The 20,870-nt window shown below is 39.8% G+C and overlaps 2 protein-coding genes across 2 annotated transcripts in view; one reads left to right on the plus strand and one right to left on the minus strand.

Annotated features, from left to right (window-relative positions):
• The window catches only part of LOC105393707 (dual specificity tyrosine-phosphorylation-regulated kinase 2), a 137,922-nt gene that overhangs the window by 73,507 nt on the left and 43,545 nt on the right, over positions 1–20,870 (plus strand). The gene's annotated exons all lie outside the window — the stretch shown is intronic.
• On the minus strand, positions 9,616–15,335 carry LOC105393698. Its single transcript, XM_011565492.3, has 2 exons — positions 15,083–15,335; positions 9,616–10,799 (listed from the first exon to the last, which is right to left on the minus strand). The coding sequence occupies exons 1-2, from the start codon at positions 15,173–15,175 to the stop codon at positions 10,269–10,271; spliced, it is 624 nt and encodes a 207-aa protein (XP_011563794.2). The 5' UTR covers positions 15,176–15,335; the 3' UTR covers positions 9,616–10,268.

Raw genomic sequence — 20,870 nt, forward strand, 5'->3', positions numbered from 1 at the left:
TGTTTCTTGTGTTATATAACAGAATATCACTTTTCCAAATAATTTTTTCGTAAAGATATTCCGGTACTTGCTTATGCACAACTTTATGCAATAGATTCGCCAAATGTAAATGACGTCGTGCTGTCATTTTAAGAATACCTTTTTCATTGAGGAATGGTGTAATATGTGCTCGCCTGGGTATTGTAAAACAGAAGCGGGCGCATGCATTTTGCACGCGTTGGATAGCTCGCTCTGTCTTAGAAAATAGTCTTGGGCCATACACGACATCCCCGAAATTGAACAGCGATAAAACTAGGGTTTCCGTTAGTGTAACTCGGATTAGAATATAATTAGGTATGCAATGCATTAGGTATACATATTGTGCCTAATTCTCCGAAATTGTAATATAGTAATAAGTATTCATGACGTTTTGACGTATTTTATTATAAAATATATATGTACATTTTAATAATTTAGACTTTGTGTTGACGTACAGGTGGCATTTCTCACATGATTTCTACCGATAAAAATCTACATTTTGACACTAATTACAGCTATTAAAGTACCATAGCATATTAGAGAAACATCGTGGCTTTCATTAGTTTAATTCGTCAGATTTTAGAAAGCCGTCGCCTAGTTTTATACATATATTTATAACTTGACTAAATTAAGACTAAAATAGACACTCTTTTAAAACTTAATAATTAAAAGTAGAGAACGCAACTGTGTTCGTGTTAGTCCAATTAAAGTGATAAAATTGTCTGTATTATTAATTTCCCTATGTATTTTGTTACAGGTAATTTTTTGGAGTTATTCGTAGCAGTCTTTATGAACACGGCGTTAAAAGGTATTTATTAGATAGTACAGTAAGGGGCAGAGAAACCTGACCCCTCTCAGAAACATTGTTACTATGAGAGGGGGGTTAGGTTATTCTGCACCTGACCGTACCTGAAATCTAACAAATCCGTACCGTAACAATCTCATGATAATTATGGACTTTTTATTTCAAGAGAGCAAAATTTTATTTCTAGATTATAAACACTTAAACTAATGTATATCCCCAAGTTGAGTAGGTATAGTCTATGAATATTCATTTATGTACATACTTACAACGCGGCAACGGTTATGTGACACCTTTGTTTCTTATTAATGAAAATAAAACTTATTGCCCTTTAAACGTGTGCCTTAAAACCCTTTGTTGATTCGAAAATCCTTTTAAGCGATTTATGTATGCTTCAGTAGAACACGTGTTTATCAACAGATCGAAAAGTTTATTGTTTTCAATGGACACCACGTATTTCATTCTTAATCGAAAATTTCATTTTAAAACCACCATAACTTTTATTTGACAGTTATTTATGTTTTGTTTGCATTTTAAAATAATAAAAGGTTCGGGTTTTTTTTTTTTTTTTTTTTTTAAATAAATGATTATCACTCCACAGACTTTGTGTCCGTGCCTTTTGAAGAGTGGTAATTTTTATGAGATAGTTTTTAATTCTTTTATCTACTTTCTACTCGGTAAGGAAGTTTAGTTTATATATATTATCTTTTATATATATTTATTTTGTCCTTAGTTTATATATTCTTTCTTTTATATATATATTGTTCTTTTTCTCTTTTTTTTTTCACTGCTGGGGGAAAATCCACATGGACACCTGGGAAGAGGACCCAGGTAGTGTCGGGCGTTAACCGACTAAAAACCCCCAGCCGTGTATCTCATTATACAATAAATGTCTTTTTTTTTTTTTCTTTTTTTTTTTTTTCCTTTTTTTTTTTATTAATGGTTTTCAGAGTCACACTTACATTAGTAATGGCAACAAACTTAAGAAGGACAGGGCCAATGCCAGCTATCTTCGGAGAACTTAGTAGACACCTGGCAATGGCTCGGCCCCTCAGTCGTTATAGGTCATGTTTTGCCTGATGTTAGTGTGTGACTCTGTTCTTAAAGATAACTTATTTTAATTGTTAGTTTTTATAATAATTATATAATAATCAATTTGGCCTATATTTTGCGCTCTTAACGAAAATTATATTTTATGTTTTATTCCGCCCCGTTATGCCTTCTTAACATTTCCCCAGAAAGTGCAATGACCTCTTCGTCTCGATTCTTAACTGCCATTTTTAGATTGTACTCGAGGATGCGTTTCTTTGGCGCTGTTATTGCCGTTTTAGCGAGGTTGCCGATAGCGTCCTCGGTGTCATCCGCATAGTAGGTGCAGGTGGTGGTGTGCCTCGACAGCGCCACTACTGCGTGAGGTACGCTATCATGCAGCTTTATTTTATCTTTTGTTCTAATGATAATAACGGATTCGTACGTCAATCCCTGTGCTTCGTGTATGGTTAGGACGCGTGAGCCCATTCCTTCACCATACCCTTGGCTGGTCAAGGTCTCTTTTTCTTCCTGTGTATGCACCAGGAACAGAGTGTTGGTTTGGGATTTGGGAATTACTGCGTCTGTTAACCTTTTCAGCTGCAGGGATTGGATGCGCGCTGTGGCTGCGTATATGCCTGAGTATACTTCCTTTAGGGCGTATGCAACATCCATGGGGTTTCTGTATGAGCACAACAGCTCCTGGGTGATGTTTGCTACCAGTGTTGGGCGATTGTACCTAAGCTCGAATAGGTTCTCTCTGTCGATATATGGTAGCTGATTGATGTCTCCGATCAGAGCAATATCACAGGCACGAGACAGGTGGGCGGCCATTACGATTGCCCCGAAATGGTTCATCAGGGCTTCGTCAATTATCAGGCGTTGGCATCCGACATGTTCTCTAAAGCCGTTTACCAGGACTGATGCCATCGTACGCACCCTAGTTCTGACCATGTCACCAATACGATGCGCTAGCCTGTTTCTTATGTCGATGGCCGCCTCAGTTGTTGTTGTGATAATGGTGTCTTTGCTCACATCGAAGTTATTTATCACCCAGGTTGTCTTCCCACATCCAGGTACCCCGTTCACCCAAGTGATAGTGGGCATCGTCCAGTGATTCCAGTTGGCGTTGGTGGTTTCCACTTTTGCTAGGATTTTATCCTCTAGCATAATCCTGGTGCACTGGGCGACGACCACTATTTGGTTGTTGTGTGGGACAGTAAATTTTGAGGAGTTGCATTCCCAGGGTACAAATCCGCTTTCCTCGCTGTAAGCCGCCATATACGCTCCAGTCATTTTGCCTCTGAGGACTTGGCAACTACTGTTATCGTATATGCAGGCTTCGGCCTCCTCGAGTAGAATTTTTAGCCGGCCTTCGTTTTCTTGCCTGTAGGTCTGCATGATGGTTTTGCAGGACAAGAGGTTTACCTGCTTTGTGGCGGTTGTTATTGCCACAAATTCTATGAAGGCATTCTCCAAATGCTCTTTAGGGGAGGTTGCTGTTTTTAGCTTCGGTGGGACCACCTGACCCATGTCGGCTCTTGTTATGGTTCTTTGGGCCGTTCTTTTTCGGATGGGGCCTTTGGGGATTTGGCGCCACTCAGGTGTCCTCTGTGGTTTCCCCATAAGGCTTTGGGCAGCTGATTTGAATGCCTGAAGGAACCCTTGTGCGCGCCCCTGCGAGATTCTGCTCTGCATCCTCATATTTATTTCCTGCTGTTCAGCAGCAGCGACGGACTCGGAAGCCATCCTCTCCTGTAGGCGTTCTGATCCGGTGACCGCTTCAGTTTGTTGGTGGTTGTTGTTCCTCACGGGTATGTGTCCACTGAGAAAGCTTAGGTCTTCACCTCTGTCCTCATACACAACTATTTCGTGTTGTTTTGAGGCTTTTAGGCAGCCCAGCTGGTCAACAATTTCACCTTTCTTATGCTCGATCACCATTGCGTCTACGCTTATTATCTTGGGGACGTTACTATCTTGTGCTCTCTCTCCAAGCATAGTGAGCCATGAGCATGCCTGGACAAACGGGGTGTCATCGGCCCATTCCAATAGTGCGATGGTCTTGTTACGGCATCGTACTAGTCTGCAGGACTGATCTCCCACTAGTGTTACCGGCAGTGCGTCATAGGCTTTACGTTTCATGGTAGCTTTGGATGTGCTTCCATTTAGGAGAGAGGCTAGGCCGGGTGATATGGCTACACGCTTTCGCGCCCCCGAGACGCAGAAGCTGATGCCGAGTCTTTCGCTGCTACTGTCCATGAACAGAGCCACACTTCGGCGTCTTAGTCCGGCTTCTCCTTTTTCGCCACAAGACAACAGCTGGTTTGTCGCTGTTGCTTTTGGAGTCACTTGTTGTGGTGCTGAGATGGTCGGGTTTGATGATTGGACTACTGATGTTGATGTTGTTGATGTTGATTGGGCTTCAGGGCGAGAAATTGTGCTGTTTCTCCTTGCTGCTACTCGGAAGATTCGATCTGCGTATGATAGGAAATGAGGTCTGTGATTGGTGTCTGCCAGAATATCTTTTAATTCCGACTCCACCAAGTTCCTGTCTATCAGTGTCTCCAGATCATGTCTTGCAGCAAGAAAACGCGGGCAGTCCAGAATGATGTGCCATACCGATTCACTGATGTTGGGGTCGCAATCACATCCAGGGCTTCCTTTAAGTTTGAATCTGTACAAATATTCTCCTATCCCCCCGTGTCCGGTCAGCATTTGTACGTGAGCGGGGGTCAATTTAGAAGTTCGCGTAATTCGGTATGCTTGGTTGACATCCGGTAGAAATTTACGCGTGACTGCTCCTGTACTCGAGGTCGCGTATCGATCTTGCCATTTTCGGACCGATTCCTCTCTGATCTTTTTTCTGACATAGGACAGGGGGACTTTGTCATAGTCGTGGGAGGTGCTGTGTAGTGCTGCTGTTTTGGCGAGCTCATCAGCTCTTTCGTTCCCGGCAGTTCCTACGTGCGCCCTCAACCAGAACATTTGTATCTCTCCGCCATCGCTCACAGCCCTCGCAATGTTTTCCTTTATGCTTCTTGCCAGGGGGTGGCTGAGTTTCGGATTTTGGAGCAGATCGAGTGATGATCTCGAGTCGCTCAAGATGTTCACTTTTTTATCCGTGCTAGAGCTCACCAGTTTTGTTGCCCTGTGAAGTGCATAAAGTTCCGATTGGAAGACCGTGCACGATGGGTGGAGACCAAAAGTCTCGGACAGTTTTTCTTTGCCATCCTCCCACCAACTTAGGGCGGCGCCGACTTTTCCCTCTATCTTGCTTCCATCCGTGAAGATTTGGGAGCCGGTGTCCAGCAGGGTGGTGTTTTCAAGGATCTCGTACTTGGTAGAGGTAAGTGTGGACGGATGTGGTAAGTCCAAGTACCCTACATTCCGTTCGAGATCTTTGCCAGGTGGGAGGTAGTCAGCTGACAAGAGTTTTTTTGATTTGTACAGATTTGCTGCCTCCTGTATTCTGAGATCGAGAGGCAGCAAGCCCGACAGTGCCAGTGCAGATGTGAGCGACACTGTTCGGTAGGCTTTACATATTTTTTGTGCGAAACCTCTTTGTAGCGAGAAAAGTTGTTTTTTGTTACTTTCCAGTTCGACGGCTTGTGACCAGACGCTTGCGGCGTATGTCATGATGGGCTCCACTACTGCGATGTAGATTGTCCTCACAATTTCACCGTTTAGTCCCCAGGTTACCTTCGCTGCGCGCGCTAGCTGTTTGTGAATGTCTGCTGCCTTTTTACACTGAGCGGTTATGTGAGCTTTGAAAGTTAACCTGCGGTCTATGATGAGGCCCAACAGTTTTATTTCCTCTACGAGGTTTATCTTTGTACCAGCCATGAATAGTTGGGGCAAATCGTATTTCAACTTCTTCGTTAACAGCATCGCGTTGGTCTTATGTGGTGCAAAGTTGAGTTTGTTGCGAGTTCCCCATTCCACTATTTTATCGAGTACTTTGTTAGCCGACACCTCTAGGGTTTTTACTGCTAGACCTGTGAAGACAAGGGCCACGTCATCTGCGAATGCTTGACAATACACTCCTTCAGCCTCTAGTTTGTGCAACAGTGAGTCGAGGATGATGTTCCAGAAAGTTGGTCCTCCTATGGAGCCTTGGACACATCCCTTAGTGGTCAAAGGTTCGGGTTGTTGTTTAAAGCATACCTTTAAATCATATTTTTCGCTGAATCACTTCATGGTAAAAAAGAAGTAGCTTTTCGTATCTGTCTGTTTCTATTGCAAGCTTAGATCTTTAAAACTGCTGAATGTACCTATTATGATATTTTTGAAGCAGTTTTTTTTTTTAAATAGTACGCTTTAAAAAAAAGTTACGTGGGAGCTGAAAATGCTGAAGTTAAGTTATATTGTTCATACGGAAGATAAGTTTAGCGTTTTGGAATGTCCGGAAATAGGCATAGACTGCGGATGATTTGTTATGGCGATGAGAAAAAAAAACATTAATTATTTCCAAATATCTTCAACATCAACCGACTTCCTTTAGTGTTAAAATCCTCACACTAAAAGCAATATTTGACACGTTAAAATATAATTGATTTAATGTGGCCTCTTCCGATTCGGCAGCGAATGTCGACTACATTAATGCTCACAGATTAAATTTCACCCAATAAGGCGGTTTAAATGGCTCTCTCTTGATCTATGCTAAAAGGAAACCGTTTCGGAATCATTTTTGAATTTGGATTTATAACTTTTAACGGTTTCTGATGCGCATCGATGACGATTTTTGGACGAAATATGCTGTCATCGATTTATTAAATGTCGATGAAAGAATATTTCATTCGATTCTTGAACACTATATTTTTATAGACGTTAATGACCTATAACTGGTGTTATATATAAGTTTGATAATTAAAGTTTAGACGTGTAAAAACATTTTTATTTTTCGTTACGAATTTTATTGTAATGATGTTCATGTTCATCAAACTGCCGAGTAAGGCCATCCGTATTTTAACTACATAATCCATTAGTTCATAGTTTCTTTAATTTGGTAAACAATTATCTTCGGCTTTGAGTTTACTGTCTATTATTCAGAATAAGCAGTGTGAATTTATTTGTAAACAATTTATTTGTGAATAACTTGATCAAAGATGAGGCGATAATATTTGTTACCAACTGAATCAATTTTGATTCAGCTTAGCTAAGAACGAGCTAGATCACGATACTTAAAAAAAATACAGTAAGGTATGTGTTAATGTAAAATAGTAAGCTAAATAATTACATACAATACCAGGAACCACGTAATAAATATGAAATATTTAAAACGCACGTGTGATTCGTAATCTATTCCTGAAAATCTCCGCGCATTTTCAGCAACTCCCGACATCTAATGTGCGTTAGCTGAAAGTTTCAGCGTATTTATTTATAAAGCGTAGTTCGACATTTCTTCACGAGATGGCGCCATCGATCGCATTTCAGGAGCTTTCGTATGTAAGCTTTTTTTGCAACATTTTTCTTCTATTCGTCAAAACATATCATATAGCGTAAAGTCATATTCACTAGTCTAAGAAATATTGCATTTGTGAACTTAAGCTTAGCAAACGGTCTTAGTACTTAAAAAGCACTTAGGTAGCTATAAGAAATACATTTATTAGTTACTAAATCTGTAAGTAATGTTTATTCATTTGCTCAAATGTTGCAGTTAGCCTATGTAGGTTCCATATCAGGTGCACTGCTAGTTCCGTTAAGAATTTAAAGCCACTTTATTAATAAGCCATCATCATCAGCCAACTAACGTCCACTGCAGGAGATAGGCCTCTCTAGAACAGTCTCTGTTGATACTCATTAAGCCACTTCCGGCTATCTGATTAAAGGCGGCGATCCAGCTCGGCAACGGGCAGCTTAGTTTTTATTACCTAGAGGTGGATATCTCTTTTGCTGTCTGTACTTACATTTTTTATAGATTACTTACCCCATGACGACCGAATGGCGTAGTGGTTAGTGACCTTGACTAATGAGCCGATGGTCCCGGGTTCGATTCCCGGCTGGGGCAGATATTTGTTTAAACACAGATATTTGTTCTCGGGTCTTGGAAGTGCCCGTAAAATGGCAATAGGCCCGCTCCCTATTACATTGGGACTAACATAACACTCTGGCGAAAAGTGGGTGCAGCAATGCACCTCTGCCTACCCCGCAAGGGAGTACATTAGTACAAGGCGTGAGTGCGTGTTTTTTTTTTATTTTTTTATTTACCCCATGAGCTTGTCGACCGTGTAACATATTATCATATATGATAGTTATTGACTTCCCACGGTGTTACTCGTACTTGGCACAGCCAACATGTGTCAGCTGATCACTAAACTGTTAGGAGGGTGTAGAGACTGTAGGGCCCTTACTTTTACCATTACGTTTCAGCTACTTTAACCACGGGAAGAGAGGTACTATAAATGTTTGAATGAGGGAATAAGACAAGAGTCAATCTATCACGTATATTCTAATGATTCAACTGTGTTTCAGTAATTGTAGAAGATGTGGAAGACAATTTAAAAATCTTTGAAACTATTATTAAAATTATAGACTTCTTCCTAATAGATCGCTTACCCCAGATCCTGAGGGCTGTAGAACATCATAGTGGGGTTTAAATACCGAAGGCAGTTTATTTTAAAGACGTACTCTGTATAATTGTGCTAGAACATGCAATTCCAATGAGTCCTGCCTTCTTTAGGGACACGGGTTGCTTACTGTTATTCTGGAAAACAAAATGGATGGTTTGGCGATATGGATCGCGACCGATAGATGAGAACGTCAGAAGTAATGTACAGCCTGAGAACCTGATATCTGAGCCTGAGATTTAAGTACTTGAATAACAAATAATTTTATGGATGAGCAGTTATCATACATTTTCAGTATAAACGAGGTTGAGAATTAATTATTTAGTGAGAATTCAATGTTATATTTTTTTGTTTACTGCAATTTTCTCGCTTTTTACTGTGAATCATTTTAATCTGCATTAAAACTGATATCCGCGATATCGCATCGAATTACGATCGCGTCATTTCCCGAAATAGGTCGGCGGCATATCGTTAACCCAAATTTTGTTCCGTAAATTCTGGAATCTTGTTATTTTTCGTATCCAGTATCGGAAATTGTATCTTCCGATATTTATTGGGATTCAACATGAAGTTTGTGGTGACAGTCTTGACGTGGATGCAAATTTTGCTAGCATTTTTAACTTAAAAAATAGTAGGAGGTTCTCAATTTGTCCGTATTTTTTTACGTTTTAATTTCAATTTCGGACAAAATTTAAATTTAAATTGAATTATTTTATGGTAATCATATAAATCACACATTTCTGTTAATAGGTAGATATATTAAAAATAATTTAATAACTTTTTGTAATTCTTGACTTATATTAAAACTTATATTAAAATAAAGACTATTCGTGGGAGTCACCCCTCCCGCATTGCAATATATTTACTGAGTGATGCGAGTGTTATCGTTAAAAGACCGTAATTAATACATTTGACAAAGAGCCGAGTGGTATGCGGGTTCATTCATTATTGTGATTTGATAGTTTCTCATGCCACCATTTACATTACACCATTACAGTGTAAGTTGAGTTTTTTTTAATGTAGCCTGCTTAGTGTCCCGCTGCTGGGCAAAGGCCTTCTTATTAAGTGACTACCGTTTCCAATCATGTGCTTCCTTTGACCATTGAGGCAAGTGTAAGTTGACTAATGATTCAAAATATTGTCGACGTCAGTTAATTATTGGAATTGTTAGGCTTATTGGACTATGTAATAAAACTCGAATTGTGTAAAAATTATTAAATAATGTTTATTAATTATATAATCCTAATTCTTAAGATAAAGAGGAATGAGACCATACACTTGAGTACGTAAACCGTTATTGTAATACATAGTGTTGTACAATATTATGAATTAACCATGAATGATTAATGTTTTTTAGAGCTGACTTTAATTAATAAGGGCAAAATATGAATAGTATGATACTATTTATAATTGCCACTTCTTTGAATAAGCAATACTAAAATGTATTGATTTACAATTTTTAATCATAACGATCTTCATCATCATCATAAACCAACAATCGTTAACAGTTTGACATAGCCCATAATCTCAACAACCGCTCTACTGATTGCACAATTTCACAATACTCAATTATTGTTTACGATCACAACTTACAAACTATTCCTTAAAAATCTATACAAATATAAATACAATTGGTACGTCAAAATACACTAAATCAATATCTATTGATCTTTCCAAGTCTTTCTTGCGGAAAATATTGACGTGGCAAAACTGAGAAGTACGTCACTGCTCTCCTTCGAGTCTCCGCGACACTTTGACTAGAACTTTCCAGACCTTCAACATCACCGGCGCGCGCGCAGGCAAAGTCGAAATGAAACAAATTGAGCAAATATCCAGCACACACTCCACTCAACTTAACTCTTCGGCGCGAAGATATTCAGGAACTTGGTCTTGATGCTCAGCAGCGTCGTGAACGACCTCTTCACCTTCTTCGTCTTCTTCTGAGGCACCAGAAACGGCTCCGACCGGCATCTGATGATGGGCAGCATCGGGAGATCCTGCTCTGGCAGCGCCGCCGGCTGGTACTTGTATTCTTTTACGACCTTTTCCTCAGTAGGGTCGTATCTGTACAGCACCGAGTAGGTCCTCTTCACTTTCTTAGGTACCCGCGGCGCCGCGGCCGAGCGGTCGCTCTTGCACCGCTTCACTTTGTTCCTTCCGTAGTAGTCCTCGTAGTTCTCGGAGTTGACGATGACGAAGCGCTTGCCCAGCGCCTGCTCCCGCTCCTTCTTCAGGTTCCTCCAGCTGGCGATCACCGACTCCCTCCTGAAGGTCCGGTTGGGGTTGTGCCGGCTGATGCAGTACGGAGCCTCCTCCAAGTTGGACGTGTCCTTCAGAGGCGACACGCGCGGGCTGTAGTCCACGTCGTAGTCGTCACGGGAGATCTGGAAGAGAGGATGAAGTCAGTGATTTAGCTGCAACAAGACAAATGAAGACTACGTTGTTTTGTTTTTAAACTTCAGCAACATCGGCCTCTTAAGCCGCATTAATCTCTACACCAGATATAAACTACAGAAAACGTCGGCGAATCTCGGGAATTATTCAAAGTGGCAGTAAAATAAATTTGCTACGTGACTTGGGAGCTGAGTTAAGGGCGGCCGTCCTTGTCTGACGTACGGCGGCGTGCAGGCCGTCCCTTTCCCGAAGCCCTTATTGTGAACACATGTTTGACAGCACCTGTTGCTGAGAAATGTCGTTGGCTTCGCCTTTTGTGACTAAGATGCTCGGTCGACTAGAAGAAAGTTGAGCTATAAGGCCTCTGCATTTAATCAATATCCGTAAATTTAATGCAACACAATTGTAAATTGTGTAAACCTGTAGGGTAAATATAGGCTATATTATTATAACCCAAAATATAAAAGGGAGTCGTTAATATTATTCAGTCATGAAGCTTCTTCTTTTGTTTACGAAATAAGTTTGAAGTACTAAAAGCTTTCGAGTTTACGGTTTCAAGTCGATAATGTTGCGCAACCCGCGGCGGCTATTCTACTCTATTACAAACTTCTTTCTTGAGATTTTTTTACGAGAAACATTTTTATTTCATATTGTGAAATGCTTTTATTTTTCTTTCTCAAATTTCACGGTGATGTAGCGAACCAGCCGGTTAAATAATAGGTCAGATTTAAATAGAACTTTATTATTGGACTTCATTAGAACATGATGTAATTAGGGCGCGAGGTAAGTATGGAGACTCCTTGGAAGTGCGATGTCCTTTCCCGCTCAATTTGCATTCGAGTGATATGTTCGAAACGGTTTCAAATTTGAAAGCGGGCGCCCTAAATTTGGATTCGCAGTAAGAGTTCACATTTAAATTTCGAAGAAACATAATATTTGAACGTTCTTCTCTATACTACTGACGCGACAAGTCTGTCCACTCGGCTGTTTGACAAGCCAGCGTTGTGAAACATTATTTTTAAAGGTTAGTAAAAAAAACTACAGCTGGAAAATAGGTCAGTTGTGCCTATTATCAGTGTTGGCATATTAGCACGGACTAATTAGAAATGCAACAAGTCTCTAGTTATTTTAAACATAATTTTTATATATGTGTTTGTGTGCGTGTGTTTGAACATCCTTTTAACAACGTCAATGTTTTTGTTTCAGGTAATAAGCCGATTTAAATGTGTATAAACTGGCTGCTTGATTTTATCTAAACATGTTTGGTAAGCTATATCCATACTATTCCAATGTGCACACACATAGCGTGTTCTATTTCATGTTCTAGTTTTCGTAATAGTTCGGTTAAATGCGTGTCGGTATTTTCGGCGTGTGCATATTTCGGTCTATTTGTGTACCTTTATTATAAGACCGAAGGTGATGTGATAACTTTACGAGTGCGTTTGGTCGCATTGTCAGCAATAATATTATTATATAATAATAATATTTCTGATAGGTACTCGTGAATCGACGCACACGCACGATCTAAAATTATCCATTTTACTATTCATTCAAGGTGTAAAATTGGATGTTTGATAGCCGAGGTAATTGCAGTTATTGTGACATGACATGTAATTATTGTAAATATTTATGTCGACGTCTGGCGTGTGTAGTGAATAAATTATTGTGTTGTAAACTTTATATTTTAGAGATCAGCCCGAGTACCACTCTCAAACGTTGTAAGACCGTTACTCTCTTATAGCTAATGTGCGAATACTCACTCGACACACTTTTTTTATTTACAGCTAAGTCCTGTTGAAGTGTTTTTTGTCTAGTTGAGGCTAGAATTATCTGAAACGGTGGTTCCGTGTGAAATCACGCCAATTGACAGTTTTAACGGTCGCCTATACGGACCATAAACTTTGCAAACTTTTGTTTTTGTAGTCGTGTTCCGGTGAGGTCGACTAGGCGTTCTGTTTTTAAATCCGGTAGTCGATCTCACTTCGTTGCAATCGGAAAGAGCATTCTATTTTTAAACTTGAATATTCTATCAATATGCTGCACCGTATTTCTGGCGCTGCTGTTTATCTACATTCGATATTAACGTGTGGTGTCACCGCACAAGGTTCATTATCTGTTGCATGTTATTTTAATGGTTTCGTTGCGAAGGTCAATAACCGATACGTATTACGCGATAGATAAAATTAGAGAATGATGACGCGGTTTTTAGCCCATGATGATGGTAATGATGTGGGGCGACCTTTGTCAGAGTTACTTCATGACGTTACCCACGCGTGACAGTTTCTCGGAAAATACTTTTTATTAAGATTTGTATTTAGATGTTTAAGAATCCTTACTACAAAAGAAATAGTTTGCTGGAGATAGGATAATTGGTACACAATGTAGGTTTCATTGTATGATTGGATTGATAATTTTATCGGAAGACAGGACTTTTAAAATAACATCATGTAAGTGTTAATATTCACGGAGGTGTTTTTTGAATTATGATGATGATTTAATTATGTTAATCCTCATTACAGTTATTATCTAAAATGCGAGTGCGTTGATGAAAGTGATGAAATTTCAACCGCAGCATCTCAAAGTTAGGCAACCGCAAGTAACTAAATTATTACCCGTCGTGGAATCCATCAGAAACAACACAGCTTTGACTTTGTCATTATCAGATGCTGCGGTAGGCTTTACTCGGGAGTTGAATCCGTCGGACCCGTTGTTTGAACCCGAAAAAATACCTTTAATTTATTTATCGGTAGATATACGTTACTTGTTTTTAAATTTCTAAGACCATATATATAAGTTTTACGTTTATTTATATTCAGGTTATTATGACATTGATACAGATAAAAATTATGTATAATTATGTTGAAGTCAATATTATTCGAAGAACATAAAGAGTTACAAAAGTTTTGGATTAAAACATATATTTTTAAAGACGGACAGATCGGTTGTCGCAGCGATTTAAATTTCAAAACCGGAATAACGAGACTAAATGACACGCTATTAGAGAAGTGTTGCAATCCAACAGTTTTCTATGTCAAGTTTATTTAAAAACTTAACTTGAAAGGCCAGCCTTTGTCCCTTTACGAAGTCGAAGTACAAAAATCAACATAAAAGTCTATAGACTCTTTTGTGAAAGTCCTTCAAATCCAAGATGGCGTATTTTACAGTCGTAACTTTCGTGACCTCGTTATAAAGCCGACATCCGGTCAAAGTGCGAACGTGTTTCAAACTCGCTTTACTGAAGAAAGTTGATCGAAATTTGCCCAAACATCAAACAGGATGGCGAATATTGTCTATCACAGATACATACCTACAGAAACTGGTATTTTGACTAGCGAAACTGGTTATGACAATATTTATTTCCATTTGTTGTCAGATAACACTTTCTAAATCGGCGCCGTGCCTAAATAACCAAATCAATTTGTTTGTCTTTGATTTGCTTATAGAATGTTTAATCAGTAAATATCGGTTGTGCTAAATCGAGGCGTCATCATCAAGTTCAAGAGCCATTCGCTTTTTAAAAGAGTTCCTTTTTCGAAATAATTAAGGTGGATGTAGCGGCATAGACAATGCGTAATTATTTTTTCCCGCGCCCGCTGCCTCCTCTTCCGGCGCGATGGCGGGAACTGCCCATTAGCGACGGAACCCTCCATCACCACCCACCGACTATGTTAATTCAATCAGCGGAACGATGAAATAAACCACGCAACGATTAAAATGCAACTTAATTCACAAAACGAGCTGAACTCCTTAAAATGCTAATACAACCAATAACTTAGTCGACAAACTCCAATCGATTATGAAACGGTCCGATTTCAAAGACAGCTATTTAAATTCTATTGTCGTTTCGGTGCAATTTATAACTGACCTTTTATAGAGTATTCGGCATGATTTGGAACATTTATCACGCTGGAATTGATTTATGTCAGCTTTTAGCGGAAGAGTTATTATGTAGGTACTGTAGTAGAGAGAACGGCTGAATGCGGCAATGTCAAGAGCTCAGCCACAAAAGGAACGTGATTCCATATTCAAACTGCGGCCCGCACGCGCTCGGTTCAATGACAGCGACCATAGACACGCTGGTTACCTTTTAAGCGCATTAGTGCACCTTGCGCAATAGGCGTCGTCAACCGGCCAGTACTCCGCGCGACCGTAATCCGAAATTGAGAAGTTTGTTCCGAGGTTTCACACAGCAATAAACGAACGATTTAGGACTCGTTTTTATTACTCCTTTAATGGTCGTTTTACGTAGACGCCGGTCGTAAAGCGCACTCACCACACTCTCCCAGCTGCCGCCGAGCGTGGACTTGTCCAGCATCTTGAGCTCGGCGCTGTCGGCGCAGGATCCCCAACTGTCCCTCATCTTCATAAAGGAACCTCAAACACACGTATGTCTCTCACACCACTCTTGACGTGCGGCCAAAATGTTTACGAAATCACTGTATTGAGTAATATTTCGAACGTTGACGCGCTTCCAGTCACGTTGTACGTTAGAAACGGTTTGGCACGGGGATGCGGACTCGCTGAAGTGTGGCTCACGACTGAAGCTCCCGAGTTTCAGCGTCATTATTTATAGGATGCGCGCCCGCAGGTTTACAGGAAGACTTGAGTGCTCGCCGCTTCCACTTAACACGTAGTCACGGGCAGTATTTTGGGGTGCGCCGGCGCTTCGGGGAACACCTAATTCACTCCCGACGCGCGGGGCGGCGTCCTGACTTGTTAGCACAATTGACTGTCTTTCTCCAGAATTTTACTAAATTATCTAGTTCCGTGATACGAGGAATATGAAGTAGGGCTGGGTTTGAACAAGGAAAGTCAATCCTGGAGCAAAGGTCAAAAGGTCGGGATGATTTTGCTTGTGCATATTTGAGGTTCCAAAGGACCTTCTCTTGGACCGAACCTCAAACCTTCCCCAACATTTCGTGCATCTGTATATCATCAGCACGAATACGTTGGTTAAACAACGGAAGCGATGCAAGTTGCCGGTTTTAGACGTATTGCAGTATCGGTGTTTGACGTCACGGGTGCATTTATTACAATTGCGAACTCTCGTAGCTTTGATCGATGGATCCTGTCTGCGTATGCGCACGTTCATAACAACTTAAACCACCCACTCTGCAAGTTGGAGTAGGTGCTTGCGGTAATGTGGATGTTTTGAAACAGCAATTTGCCAACGGCCGATCTCCCGGTGAAAAGCATTAGCGTAACATGGACATTGAGGTAGGACTGTTGAAAAAATCATGTCAGCAATTTCTAGAGGAATTCTTACTGCACCAATCGCTAACTGGACGAATCCAAAATTCGTAGGTTAGGTTCCGACAACTATTTTATAGGTGCTAGTGTCTCGCCAAAAGCGACTATACTCGGTTTCTGTTGTGTCCCTTAAATATTCGTTATCGAATCTGTCGGCTACTAGTGAAGATTATGGTAATACGTAGGTAACGCTGGACTAGCACGATGGACTAGAGTTGGACACCAACACGCTATTAAGAAGTGGACCGGCTACTACTACTATAATGATAAACGTAATACGTCTTTTGTCGCGTAATTTCGTAATACTGAATAATACATACATAATCACACGCGGTTGTAAACATAGTTTATAGCCTGATAAATCTCTTTTTATATGCGTGTCATATTTTTTGGATTGTTTCCAATTAGTCTCGATAAAGGAATAAATATCATTCATTGTTGTCTGTGTTCTTTGGTAGATCTCGTTTTAAGAGTGAATGAACACAGCTTGTTATTTTTTAAATATATTATATTATCTAAATTGTGTGCTAGAACAAATATTTGTAATCAATTACCTACTTGAAACATATTGCTTAAAAAATAATATGTTTACCATGCTTCTGAATTTACAAATTGTTTTACTCTAATGCAAAAGAACCGTTGAGCTACCAGTTAGGCAGCTTCTCCATATACCACAACACCCTTTTGGAGATATGCAATCCACGACTACAGCCACTTCAGCATATTCATACTCTCTTTACCGACAAGTAGTTCTACATGTATGACTACTAGACAGACCCAATCACCAGTGTTTCTCACCGACAGACCAACCTATAGTGTTGCTAAGAAGACAAGTCCAGCATAAACACAAGACCCGAGTCCCCGCTGGTAAATAAACAGCCCGAGTCAGTACACTGGTGCAGATGCGGCGCCGGCGCAGGCGCCTTATTCTGGGCGAACGAGCTGTACGGGTTATTAACGTAACACTGCCAACGGTGAAACAGCGTGTTCTTTCAATGTTATACATTCGCGAATGAAGAAGTTCCACTAAGTACTCGTAGCTAAGTTGCTATGTCACTGGAACTTTTTCATTGCTAGCGAGTGTATTAATATTGGTGTTACTAACAACTTGTTAGTCACTTTGCGTTGCGATACTTGCGATGGATCTTTAAATACTTACAACCAGCATTGAAGAAAGCTTAGGTTCGTAGTGTCAATAGATGGAGAGATACAGTCAGCGGCATAAGTAGCTATACACTTCTGTACCTAGTCAAACTGACGAACCGTCAATGTTTCAAATGGATAGGCGGTTTCAGATTGACAAGGTTCAAAACTGTATAGCTACTTATGCAGCTGACTGTACATTATATACCTATATGGATACTCGACTCTACGCAACGACCATGATTCATTGTGGAATCGCAGTAAAATAGTTGTTAGTATCAGAATACTTACTGTCGGTCGCTGACGTTCAGACTATAAATAATGTATTGCCCTACTTGCCGCTGTTCGTCCGCTTGTCACGATGTTGTAAGAAAAGGATATGGTTTTTTACGTTTAAAATAGTTAAATAGCCTAGGTTACATTGTTTTGTAAAGGATTAAGACATATTCACTGTAGCACTAGGCCCGCGTGGTGCACCAAGCCTCAAACCCTCTATTCTATTCTATTCTCTGTGGGGGTATAGGTACCTGCACCTGGCTCTCTCGAATGGAACCTTTGTGCATATCTCCAAGGTCTAAACTGCCTTCCTAAGCTTGGGCCATTTCCCACCACGCTGGTCCACTGCGGGTTGGTGGGTTCACATACCTAGATGTGCTAGATCTAGATATGCAGGTTTCCTCACGATGTTTTCCTTCACCGTAAAAGCGATGGTATACATTGTACTTAAGTTAAAAAATCTCATTGGTACATGTCAGCGCCGGGATTCAAACCCGCATCTCTAGCGTGAGATGCGGGCGCTTACCCGACTGAGCTACCACCCTCTTTTTCAGTATATTGAATAAGGATTTAGGGAAATTCTCTGCATATTTAATTGCAATAACACAAGTGTAGGACAGAGAAGGGTTGGGACTTGGGCAAACAATCGTTTACACAAAGGTCTTGTAATCAAACAGAATGGATTCTAATTTAAGACATAATTAAAGGACTGTCTTCAAACTAGTCACAGCACAGATAGGGTAGCCAGTGGTTCATTTATTTAATGGGACCTTACGTAATTAAGTTTTTCTTGTAGTATTTCGATTGATAATAAGTTTAGATGGCCCTATAGACCCACATTCTACCAAAATGTTTGTTTTATACTTGCTATTCTTGATAAGTGAAAACTGATATGTGTGGATTAAGCAAAAATATGAAACATTCTGCTGGTCCTAAATTGAATTTTCAGCAAACAAATACTTACCTACATAATATTTATGTACTGTGCAACTTCTTTAATATCATAGTTGGCTTACTCATTTAATCGCAGCACCAAGGATTGTTATATCGACGTCAATCTAAACCTTCAAAACCCTATTTAGTTCAAAGGAATGTTCAAATAATTGTACTATGTTTGTATTGATAAGGCACTTAATTATAACCACATAGTTATGTAAATGAGGGCAACCTTCCCAGGGATAAAAATCTCAAATATGTAAAGATTAAACCCGGGAATTACTAATTTATCCAATTAACCTTTTTTATGAAATAAACAGTTCAAATTTTAAATTTTTTTTTTTTTTTTTTTTTTAAATAAATTAAAAGCAGATAAATTCGTCTTTTATTTTGAAATTCGAACATGTTAATGTTATCTTTGAAAAATGTAACTGCACAAGCTAGTCTTCTTGACAAATTGATATTTATTTCTGTTTGAACGAAATGTGTACACTGTCAGTCCATGTTGATTATCAGAATATGGCACAAGGACGATATTATTTTACTTGATACTCACAATAATAGTTTGGTAGCTGTACCTTCAGATCGCTTCTTACAGTAGGTACCTATGATAGTAGAGTCCCATACATCCCAATATATTATTATCAACATAACAAATAATTAGCAGACTGAAAGATAAAATACATTTCTAAAACGTTAGTAAAAACCCATTGAAATAATATGATATTTCTTCAAATTTTCATCATAACACTAACGACTCGTTACGCTATTTACCTGCAACACACCACTCCATTATGAAACTCATAAGTGATTCGGAAGTGAGCAGAATTCATAACTTGTCCCCTTAACTCGCGTCCCCTGACTCTTATCATTAAGTATTAAGGTGTACGTTTGCGTGTTTACGCCTGGGCCGCGGGCCAAGCGTGGCGTATGGTTTCGATTGTCTCGTGGTCACGCTCTCTTCACTCTACATTGAAGATTGAAGGTAATTATGTTGTTTAATGGCCACTTTCCGGACTGGTCCGGGTCGCCCGGCTCAGGGCTGTCGCTGCAGCGCGCGGTAATGGACCGGATTATCCGGAGCGAGCGACGACCGGACAGCAGTCTAGACCGAAATACGAGACTTTAAAGTTTTACGCTTGTGTTTTGTTTGTTCAAAGCTTTTAAGTTTCCGATTATAGGGACAGAGATGTTCAGTTGAATGGGAGAACTGGCACTCAAAGGATCTGTTAGGATTTTTTATTTATTTTCTGTAATTTGGCATGAAAATTACCTAGCTTAATTTTAATGGCAACCCTAGGAAGTTTATGTTCTTAAGAAGACCGGCTTTCTTGTGGATTTGGTTTTATGTGTGGTGGTCATGTCATCACAGCATACCTCCTATCAAATTTATCGAATCTTACTCTCTAGTATTATTTTTTTGTGTAGCTATCTATGTGTTAAAATTCGATGCATAGAAGAACTTACTATCCTTGAGATAAACGTGCACTTTGTTTTAGAGTTTGGTTCAAAATTAAGCCCAAAATTAGCAAAACTAGTAATATTCAATATAATATTTCCAACATTCCACAACATTCGATGTACCAGGGCAACACAAGTCGCACAGAGAAACATAGCGAAGCGTCCACCGGCCGGCAACTGCTTCCCATGAACCGTACGGGAAAATTGGCTATTATCTGCACCCGTTAGAAATCGTCTCTTGTTACGTCTGCTCGCCTGGTCATCGCGAGGAATGTCCGGCGCGGAATGAGGCTATGAGCTGTTCAACTTTGACCTTTACTTGCATATACATAAATGGTAGACATTCATCGTGGATACATGTTTTTTCGAAAACAAAGTTTTGTACCTATAAATGACGGTAACTTAGATAGGTTTGGATAGACATCTGAGAAAGTGTATTTGCAGATGATGAAGTAAAAAAAGCATCCAAAACATTATGTGGTACAATAACAATTGATATGAAGAGCCTTCTTTGTTGATTGTTTGGTATTTTTTACTGCAACTTGCGTGTCCGAGCATCTTAAACCGTTCATGATAATAATATGTTGTTGTTTTTTCTCGTAACGGGATCGATTTCGACGAAGCATGCTAAAACACCGTTCGATCCTTTGAGTCACAGTTAAGGATGCAAGAAATTTCATTTTATAAATCTTGATAAAGGATTACGTATTCTCTGACTCAACACTTTAATGAGCGGTTTGGGCAACCGTCGTTAGTAATTTTCGTTCATTAAATTTATCAGGTAAGCAGACGCCTAAGGGGTGCTCTACACATATTGACTGAGGCAGTTTAAGTGCAGCTTTTGCACGGAAAATGCTGCAGGAATATTGTATGCTAACCCTTTTAATAGCATACCACAAGTAAGATGCACATTGCTTTGCAAAAAGAAACAAAAATATTACGTAGATATACTATACACATACAAAATATTTGTGTCAAATAGGACAGTATTTATT

This window comes from Plutella xylostella, chromosome 27, assembly GCF_932276165.1.
Source record: "Plutella xylostella chromosome 27, ilPluXylo3.1, whole genome shotgun sequence".
Classification (NCBI taxonomy): Eukaryota; Metazoa; Arthropoda; class Insecta; order Lepidoptera; family Plutellidae; genus Plutella; species Plutella xylostella.

Bases quoted from the DNA above. Each gene is read 5' to 3' on its own strand.
- LOC105393698 (XM_011565492.3), bottom strand. From the start codon at position 15,175: ATGAAGATGAGGGACAGTTGGGGATCCTGCGCCGACAGCGCCGAGCTC. The intron at 10,800-15,082 runs GTGAGTGCGCTT...CCTCTCTTCCAG, and splicing joins GCGGCAGCTGGGAGAGTGTG to ATCTCCCGTGACGACTACGA.